The 10550-nt window shown below is 38.5% G+C and overlaps 1 protein-coding gene across 1 annotated transcript; it reads left to right on the forward strand.

Annotated features, from left to right (window-relative positions):
* Nucleotides 1-274: 274 nt before the first annotated feature.
* On the forward strand, nucleotides 275-10377 carry LOC140773516 (nuclear pore complex protein NUP155). The gene is made up of 13 exons (XM_073116119.1): nucleotides 275-568; nucleotides 981-1150; nucleotides 2506-2632; nucleotides 3104-3366; nucleotides 3468-5115; nucleotides 5192-5404; nucleotides 5622-5869; nucleotides 5953-6364; nucleotides 7066-7265; nucleotides 7403-7751; nucleotides 8800-9018; nucleotides 9224-9552; nucleotides 9948-10377. The coding sequence occupies exons 1-13, from the start codon at nucleotides 410-412 to the stop codon at nucleotides 10054-10056; spliced, it is 4446 nt and encodes a 1481-aa protein (XP_072972220.1). The 5' UTR covers nucleotides 275-409; the 3' UTR covers nucleotides 10057-10377.
* Nucleotides 10378-10550: the final 173 nt, after the last annotated feature.

The raw sequence follows: 10550 nt of genomic DNA on the forward strand, positions 1-10550 counted from the left end.
GTCGGATTTTGATCTATTTAGCTTTTACATCCGGATCATAATACGTACAATTTATAAAAGGGTTTAAATTTGGAAGAGAGTATAATAAACTACTGGTGATTATTATTTATTACCACACTCAAGGATCATTACACCTATTTAACCTTTTTCATGAGGGTTAAAATGATTATTTTTTATCACCATAAAATATTTGAAGGGTATAATTATAATCTTTGAAAGGTGCAAATATGTGAAATTGCCATAATGGTTGACATCTAAATTACCTTTTAACGCGCCATTCCACAGCCCGCCCGACGAGGCCCCGAAAAAAAAACCCAAACCCTTCTCAAAACCCTTTCCCCGCCTCTCTTCCGCACACTCCCTCTCTCTAGCTCGTCGTCGTCTTTTAGGGTTTTCCCCGGAGATCGAGATGGCATGGGAGGACGAGATCATCGGGCCTGACGTCGCCTCCGCCGGCCTCCATATTAGCGAGCGAATCGGCAAGGACGTCGCCGCCCAGCTCGATCTCGAGGAGGCTCTCGAGGCTTCTCGATATGCGAGCCACCCCTATTCCGCCCATCCCAAAGAGGTATTCGTTTCCTTGATCTCTTCACCCCCAACATTGCCCTAAAAGTTGTTGAAGAAACAAAATTTTGATACCTAACTCACAAATTATTAAGCTGATTTAGATATAATTTCTGAAGTTTCTCTGATTGTAAGAATTACGTTTTCATCAGTCGGAGTAGCTTAATTGATAGGTAAAACAAGAAATCTAGAGTTTAAAATTGTGGTGTCCCTTTAATTGGTTCACTGTCCATATTTTGGAACCTTGAAGTAGAAATTGATTTATATGATAAAACTTGGTGTTTAAGCATATCACGGTATGGACTTCCAAAGAAACTTGTTTTCTCACGCAGATCTCTTTAGGTTCTATGGTTTGCTAAGCAGTGTATGTATTGTTTCCTAAAGTCTTGTGCCTGTATAACATGGTTCTGTTGCAGTGGCCTCCTTTGGTTGAAGTTGCCGAAACTCGGGAATTACCTCAAATGCTCATTGAAAGGTATAATGCAGCTGGTGGTGAAGGAACGGCGCTTTGTGGAATATTTTCTGAAATACACCGAGCTTGGGCGTCAGTTGACAATTCTTTGTTTATTTGGCGCTTTGATAAGTGGTACGATTTGTCACCTGGTGCTCTAGCTTTATTTCTTCATCTAATCTTCCTTATCTCCATCAAATGCAGTGCATCCTTGGAACATTTAAATATGCTAGAAAAATTATGTGCTTGTCTAGATTGCTTGAATTACATCTTTTTTAGGCAACTTATTTCTTATTTGGTATTGTTCAACTGGTCAAGTGGCTGACTGCATTCCATACTCTGCTGTCCTATAAATTACAAGCATGCTACTTAATCCTCCAATGTCCATGATATAGCTTTATTCATTAATCATGGTCGATCTTATTCTGGTTAATGGACTTCTCACTTCAATTCACTCCTCATGAAGCATTGAATACCGTATCACCAATTTATTTTGTAGAGATAATTAAACTTCTTTTATATTCACACAATCAAATATGCTACTTCCACGTAGGCAAATTACCATTGTATCAACCTTTAGTTTATAATATGGATATTAATAAGCCATAAAGTTATGTTCATAAACGATATTAATCATCTGTAAGGAAGGGAGAGGCTCAGTAACATCATGTGAAGCATCCAAGTGTACCTGTGGAATTTTACTAGATGATGTGGCTAGTTATTAGTGCATCGAATCTAAGAAAAAAATATTGAAAGAAGATTGGCTAGTTAGCAATAATACCAAATTAATAGAAAATTTAAAAGGATGTCATACAATGGGCTTGCTGTATAATTGGTTATGCCCCTACTATGCCTATTATCCTCTTAATCCTCGCCTTTGCCCCTCTCCCACTTGGAGATGCCTCCATCGCATTGAAGTAACTCCATACTTTTTTTTTTTCTAAATGTTGACTCCTAAATGGGAAGTCCCCAAATTGGTCCATAACAGAGGATATTGCTGCAGCACAACCTTAATGCAAGAGATTATCCTGTATTTAGGGGCAAATGTGCTGGCATGACATGATACAAGTCTACAAGTTGATTATGGTACACTACAAGACCTACAACTTTGGCTGCACAGAGCCAACTCCTTGGCATTGGGGCATGACCTCAGTCATGAGCAGCTGAGACCTTTTTGGCTCTTATTTTATTCCTTCAAAGTTTTCTTATTTTTTCACAGTTTAACACCGACTCTGGGAAATTTAAAGTACTAAAGAAGAAAACCATATTTTCACCTATCATTCTTTATACTAAGTTGCTAAATTCTGTATGAGGTACATAATTCAATAAACTGCTAGAGCAAAAACTGGAAACCTTATCTTTTCTACCTATTGCAGTCAACTTTCTTTTCAGTTTTTCCATTTTATTTACTTTATTATGAATGGCATGTTTATTGTTTCTTCCCTTATCCCTAGATATCTGATGATTTTGGGTGTCTTTTATGTGATTAGGGATGGACAATGCCAAGAATATAACGGGGAGGAGCAGGCAATTTGCGCTGTTGGCCTTGCTAGAGCAAAGCCTGGAATATTTGTTGAAGCCATTCAATATATTTTAGTCATAGCAACTCCAGTTGAGGTACAGATACTATCATTAAGGTTTTCACAACAGTAAGCTGCTATCCTTGAAGTTATTTTGTTTAGTTAACACATTCAATATTGGATATCTCCATGTGACTATGTATACAAAACAGACCATGATGGAGCATGGTGGAGATAAAACTTGGTGTGTAAATTAAAAATATGAGTCCGTGTTAACAGTTGTATCAATCACGTTAAATTTCATGTAGAGCTTCCAGACCAATTGTGTCTTTTGAGATTATACATGCTTACATGGAATCATATATATTCACCTAAAAGTTTCTTTCACTTTTTTGTTTATTTTTAAAATTTCATTTTCCTTGTGCTCTGTGATAGTTGATCATATGATTTGTTAATAGCCACCAGAAGTCATAGAAGTGTTTTTCTCTATATTTCCTTTTTCTCTTGATGCTTAAATGACATATTGATGTTTTAATGTAACTAAATTTAAATTGTATATTTTTTCTAGTTAATTCTTGTTGGAGTTTGCTGCACTAGTAGTGGGGATGGAACCGATCCATATGCTGAACTTTCATTACATCCTTTGCCTGAGTATACAATACCATCTGATGGTATCACAATGACATGCGTTGCCTGTACTGATAAGGGTCACATTTTCCTAGCTGGTCGTGATGGACACATATATGAAATACAATACACAACTGGCTCAGGCTGGCGTAAGCGTTGTCGTAAGATTTGCCTCACTAGCGGCCTGGGTAATCTTCTTTCAAGGTACATAAGCTAATGTGTGATATGATCATGGTACTATATTATCCCTCTTATCTCATTGTGTTCCAATGCCTAAGCACTGATTATGTTAAGTTAATATTCAGGTGGGTACTGCCCAATGCTCTGAAATTTGGAGCTGTCGATCCAGTTGTTGACATGGTGGTTGATGATGAAAGGCATATCATTTACGCAAGAACAGAAGGCATGAAGTTGCTGGCCTTTGACCTAGGAGCTAATGGTGATGGCCCCCTCACAAAAATTGCTGAAGAAAAGAATTTGGTTGATCCACGAGAGGCACAATATGGAAGTCGATGGTCTGCTGGATCAAGAGCAGCTACACGTGCAGAAAAACCATCTATAGTTTGTATTGCACCATTATCACCTGTGGAGTCAAAATGGCTACATGTGGTTGCTGTTTTATCAGATGGCAGGAGATTGTATCTTTCCACGTCCTCATCAGGTGGAAATAGTTCTTCGGTTGGATTGAGTAAGCCTCTCCAAAGGCCAACCTGTTTAAAAATTATTGCAACTAGGCCTTCACCTCCATTAGGGGTCGGCGGCGGTCTTACTTTTGGTGCCATTTCTGCTGCTGGTAGAGCTCAGCCAGATGATCTTGCTTTGAAGGTAGAATCAGCCTTTTATTCTGCAGGCACTTTTGTACTATCCGATTCGACAGCTTCTTCTATGTCCTCACTCCTGATTGTGCACAGAGATTCGACTATCCAGTCATCTCTTTCTGGTAATTTTGGAACGACTACTAGAAGTTCTCGTGCATTACGGGAATCTGTATCATCTTTGCATGTTGAGGGCCGGATGCTTTGTGCTGCTGATGTTTTGCCACTGCCAGATACTGCATGTATTGTGCAGTCTTTATACTCCGATGCAGAAGCCTTCTCATTTTTACGAGAATCTTGTGAAAAGGCATCTGCAAAACTTTGGGCCAAAGGAGATCTGCCAACCCAGCATATCTTGCCTAGGAGGAGGGTGGTTGTATTTAGTACCATGGGTTTGATGGAGGTAGTTTTTAACAGACCTGTGGACATCCTAAGAAGATTGTTTGAATCCAATGCATCAAGATCGCAAATAGAGGATTTTTTCAATCGTTTTGGTGCTGGAGAGGCTGCAGCAATGTGTCTAATGCTGGCTGCAAAGTTAGTTTATGCTGAAGAAAATCTCATAAGCAATACAGTCGCTGAGAAAGCAGCTGAAACATTTGAGGACCCTGGAATTGTTGGCATGCCACAAATTGATGGTACTGCTGCTCTATCAAATGCGAGAACTCAAGCTGGAGGGTTCAGTATGGGGCAGGTTGTTCAAGAGGCAGAACCTGTATTCTCTGGTGCACATGAGGGACTTTGTTTATGCTCATCTAGATTGCTCTTTCCTATATGGGAGTTGCCTGTTATGATAGTTCGAGGACAAGTAGCTTCTGATGCTTGTCTTGATGGAGTGATTGTTTGCAGGCTGTCATCTGGGGCGATGAAGGTCCTTGAAAGCAAAATTCGTTCCTTAGAACATTTTCTAAGATCCAGAAGGAACAAGAGAAGAGGGCTCTATGGTTATGTTGCTGGTCTAGGAGATTATTCAGGTTCGATCCTTTATGGGACCGATGCACACACCGGGCCTAGTAGTCATATTGCAGCAAGAAAGTCTTTTGGTCCCCAAACTCGTGAGGTTGACTCATCAGATCGTGTTGCATTGAATAAAAAGCAACGACTCCTTTATACATCAGCAGAGTTAGCTGCTATGGAGGTAAAGTATTACAGTTGGAATTCACGTACATTGTTTGCCATTTGATTTTTTCTAAGTTGCTGCATTGACTATACAGGTCAGAGCAATGGAATGTCTTAGGCGGTTGCTTCGGAGATCTAGTGAAGCACTTTTCTTACTCCAGCTTATTTCCCATCATAATGTTACTCGCTTGGTTCAGAGTTTAGATAGTAATTCATGCCAAAAGTTAGTTCAATTAGCATTCCATCAATTGGTATGTTCTGAGGAAGGCGACCAGCTCGCCATGCGACTTATTTCTGGGCTTATGGAGGTAATATTTATTTTATCTTCATGTTATGTGCATAGTGCATTTGTGATGATGGCGACTCAGCATCTTCTCTGAAACTTAATGATCGATAATATATGATTTGATTAGAGTAAATATCTGATGACTGATGCCAATCAGCCTATTATTTGTTTCTTAGTTACTGAATGATATATGTGATACTTGAGTATATTTTATCCAATATTTTTAATTTTTGTTGCAGTACTATATAGGTTCAGATGGCAGGGGCACAGTGGACGAGATCAGTGCAAAACTGAAGGAGGGTTGTCCAAGTTACTTTAATGAGTCTGACTACAAGTATTACTTGGCTGTTGAATGTCTTGAAAGGGCCTCTGTCACGAGCAAAGCTGATGAGAGGGAGATTCTTGCAAGAGATGCCTTCAACCTCTTAACCAAAGTTCCAGAGTCTGCAGATTTGAGCAGTGTATGCAAGCGATTTGAGATTCTAAGGTTAGTTTTAGGAGTAATACTAATCTGACATCTATAATTTTTTATATGATATCATCACAAATTAACATTAGCTTCTTTTGTAGATTTTATGAAGCTGTCGTTCGCCTTCCTCTGCAGAAAGCTCAAGCTCTTGATTCAAAAGTTGATTCTATCAATAACAAAATAGATCCAAGAGACCGCGACACAATAGTTGCTCAGCGTGAAGAGTGCTATGAAATAATCATGAATGCCATTCGTTCTCTTAAGGCTGGTGGACAAAGTGGGCTACAGAGAGAATTTGGGACTTCTGGTTCAGGATCTGTCATTGATGAGGCTTCTCGCAACAAATACATAAGGCAGATTATTCAGCTTGGTGTCCAGTGGCCTGACACAGCTTTTCATGAGCATTTGTATAAGACATTGATTGAACTTGGCCTTGAAAATGAACTGCTGGAGTATGGGGGCTCTGATTTGGTCTCGTTTCTCCAGAGTGCTGGCCGTAAGCCTCTACAAGAGGTAATGAATACATATGAAAACTTTGCAGAACTTTTACTCTAGATGTAAAGAATCATTTGATCATAGTGAGTTTGTGCGAAGCTTATTCTAGTGAACTAGAAGAGGAGTTAATGCCACTTAAAATATGAAATATTGTAAAATATGTTTGTAGAGAAAATGGCAGCCAATTTGTAGGGGTAGAAATCCAAAATTGACTTGGGCTCTGTACCTGAGAAATACCTAATCCATTTGTTTCACAGGGTGGCTCCTGGCCATAAGAGCTTGCCCCTTAGCTGCACTTGTATGCCTCAGCAGGTTTGGTTAGGTCCAGGTCACAACATGTGTGTATCATGTAGATTGATCAACGTAACTCTCACTTATTTTTAACTAATTTCTATGCCCGAGCCATTACCCTATGTGCACACGCCTGAAACAGATGACGTGCCTCACCTGCCCCATTTGTTTGATGTGAATAAGTCTAAACCTTTTTAAACTTTATCCATGGTTATCTGTACCAACCATCCACCATTCCAAGGTGCTTTATGTTAAATAGTTGTGACCTCCACCTGTAGCATCTCCAAATGTACTGAATGGAGCAAAATAATGTCAGCTAAAAAAAACACTCTCTTGCACTAACATGAACTACCAGTTCTACTTGAAGCATGCTTTGCATAAATGCAGATTTGTGTTATCTTTGCCTCTAACTGATATTCATTGCTCAGGCTGTCACACCAGTTATATCAACAAGTCCTCACTTGCATGATAGAGAGGCTGCTGTTCCTTCTAGTTATACAAAGTATCTTGATCTCCTAGCCAAGTATTATGTACTAAAAGGGCAGCATTTACTTGCTGCTCATGTATTGTATAGACTGGCAGAGAGGCAATGCTCTAATGCAGAGGAAGCTCCTACTCTACTGCAGAGGTCTGTGAACATTAGATCTACTCCTTACCTTGTTTCTGTGATTTTAACATGATTTGGAAATGCATAATAATTCTGAAGGCCCTCAAATGATGACTGCCTTGACTTCCTAGAACACTTGCATTTTTTGGTGAAAACAGGTATCAATATCTGAGCAATGCAGTTCTGCAGGCTAAAAGTGCAAGTAGCAGTATTAATTCTACCAGAAATACTGCTGACGATGGCTTGTTAGATATGCTTGAAGCTAAACTAGCGGTACTTCGGTTCCAAATGAAAATTAAAGAGGAGTTGGAGTTGATAGCAACAAGGTTAGAAGATTTACCTGAGAGTAGCGGATCAGTTTCAAATGATCCCTTTCCTCAGAGAAACCTACTAGTTGACGCCGAATTAGCTAAGGCTGCTAAAGACAAGGCGAAAGAACTATCTGTGGACTTGAAGAGCATTACTCAGCTGTACAATGATTATGCTGTTCCATTTCAGCTTTGGGAGGTTAGATTTTGAACACCTATTGTTTGAAACCTGTTGTTCTTAACTTCTTATTGCTTATTATTTCTAGGGCCTTTATATTTTTTTTTATAGTATGCATTGCAATGCATATGGTCAATTTTTGTTTGCCATAAGATGGCTGTTGAATAAAGATTCAAACACTCTTTTGAACATAATTTAGTTAATATTAGTCTTAAAATATATTAACTACATTATAACTAGTGCATAAATATGCAACAAGCTTGTTCAGATATGCAACATGGTTGAATGTATTTCTGTCTTATGTGATAGCAGTGGGAAAAGCTGAAGCCTGTTAATTCATTTTCTTAGATTTTGTTGCATCCAGCCTTTGATTAATTATTGATAGTATAGAACTATAGATGTTCTTTTACTTGTTTGCAATGCATATTTACATGGAAATTATATGAGAACTTGATCCCTAGCAGAATGCTGGCAGTAACAGAAGTCACTCCCTTAAAATTGGTTTTGAATCTTTCAATCTGCAAGAATGAATGTTCTTTGCTTTGTGGATACTACAATAACCTACAAGCTTCTGTAATAAATATGCATTTAGGTGTTTCAATAATATCAAATCCATGGGGTTCACTGGCATGAATAATTAAAGTTTTTCTAATACATAACTGACTACTGCTAGTAGTTGATGAAGGTTAATATCAATGTTATAGTATTATGGCACCAACCAGATAAGTACATAAATGAATGCGTGATGGGTTGAATAAGCTGAATAATCTGAACTTGGACTCATCCTGTTTCATGTGGTTTGAAACACTTACCTATGGCCATGCATTGCATTGTATAACTTTTAGAGAGAGAAAATTACTGCTATTTTTAAATCAAGTAATTGAATGTCTTATTTCCTTGTTGACAAATTAGAAAATATCATATTATTTTTGTAAGTATTAGCTTAAAGATATTATCTCTGTGTCTGGCAATTGTGTCTAAACACTTCAGTAGTGTTGACATTATTTCCAAATGTCCAGAAAATTATTTTTGGAGCTAAACAATTTCTCACACTTGGTATGCTTCTTAGATGTGCCTGGAAATTCTCAACTTTGCAAACTATTCTGGTGAAGCTGATAGCAAAATTGTTCGAGAAACCTGGGCTAGGCTTCTTGATCAAGCCCTTTCAAGAGGCGGTGTTGCTGAAGCATGTTCTATGTTGAAGAGAGTAGGTTCGAATCTTTATCCTGGAGATGGGGCAAGCATACCATTGGATACAATATGTCTTCAACTCGAGAAGGCTGCATTGGTAAAAATTAATATACATCATGATTATTTGCACTATATGAAGTTTGTCAGATGTTCGTCTTCCCCAATGTTATGTTGCTAATGTATATCCTGAGTTTATTTGGATTAAGATCATATGGTTACCTATTACCACTTGTATTATACTCCTTTTCTCTTTGCCCTTTCATTCAGTTTGAGTAATGCTGGTTAATCGGCATCTTTTGCAGGAAAGATTCACTTCGGGAGTTGAGTTAGTTGGAGATGAAGATATTGCAAGAGCTCTTCTGGCTGCCTGTAGAGGTGCACCTGAGCCTGTCTTAGGCATTTATGATCAATTGTTATCCAATGGAGCGATATTGTCCTCATCAAATCTGAGATTACGCCTTCTAAGATCAGTTCTTGTGGTCCTTCGTGAGTGGGGTATGTCTGTGCTAGCAGATAAATTGGGTACTACAACTGCTGGGGCTTCCTTCATTTACAGTGGGGCCTTTTCGCTGAGTCAGACACCAGCTGTAAATCAAGGGATACGGGACAAAATCATAAGTTTGGCAAACAGGTAATTTCTACTTTGTACAACAGGGAGTGTTATCTAAATTTAAGAATCACAATCAGGAAGTTTAGACCTTACAGTAGTATAATCTTCCATACAAACATCAATGCAGCGAAAAAATCTTACGATATTTCTTTACATTTCCTATACCATACTATTCTGTACCTTTTCCTTTGACAAATGAGAAGAGCTTGTGTTCTTATCTCTATGCATCATCATACAAGCCTCTCCCCAGAAAAACATACTATGTTTGATAGATTCACGAACACAGCCTACTGTAAATTTGGTTTTACTGCTTTCTTGGCTCCGTTGGTGTCAGATTGCTAGTTTTTGCTTCTGCCACTAATGCCTATATTACTGGTTATGAACAACTTTTTTTCATGTTGAATTTGCGATTACAGGTATATGACTGAGGTGCGACGCCTGGCCCTTCCGCAAAACCAAACTGAGCCTGTCTATAGAGGCTTCCGCGAGCTTGAAGAAAGATTGCTGTCCCCCTCTTCTTATTAGTCATTTTTATGAGGTCTTCATTAGATACTGAACTCGACAGAAAGAAAAGGGAATTCCTTGCAATGAAATCTACAGGGCTGTTGTTCTTTCATAGTATAGGTGTGGTTTGTAAGTTACTTTATTACTTTATTAGCCATTTAATGTTGGTTCTAGAAAGCTTTGTAACACTAGTTGAATTTATCTGATTCGAGCCGGCATAAGTAATCTTAACATTTGCATTTATCTGTGGTGGCACTGTGCCTCACACAGCTGTAGTATCAAAACTATTGTACATTAACTCTTACAAATTTGGCTAGAAGATTGCAGCCAATTTATTGATAACGAGGGATCGCTTTGGCAGTCCTGTTCCTTGTGGTGCTCTCCAAGTTTAGAATATTGTGCTCCTTGTACACTAATAATTAGCCATCAATAAATCTAACTGGGCATAGCCCACTTCTCTCAAAACAAAATAAAAATGATAACTAGATTTTATGCCCATTCCACATTTCGGATAA

Source organism: Typha angustifolia, chromosome 13 (genome assembly GCF_048772165.1).
Source record: "Typha angustifolia cultivar Huaian chromosome 13, ASM4877216v1, whole genome shotgun sequence".
NCBI lineage: Eukaryota > Viridiplantae > Streptophyta > Magnoliopsida > Poales > Typhaceae > Typha > Typha angustifolia.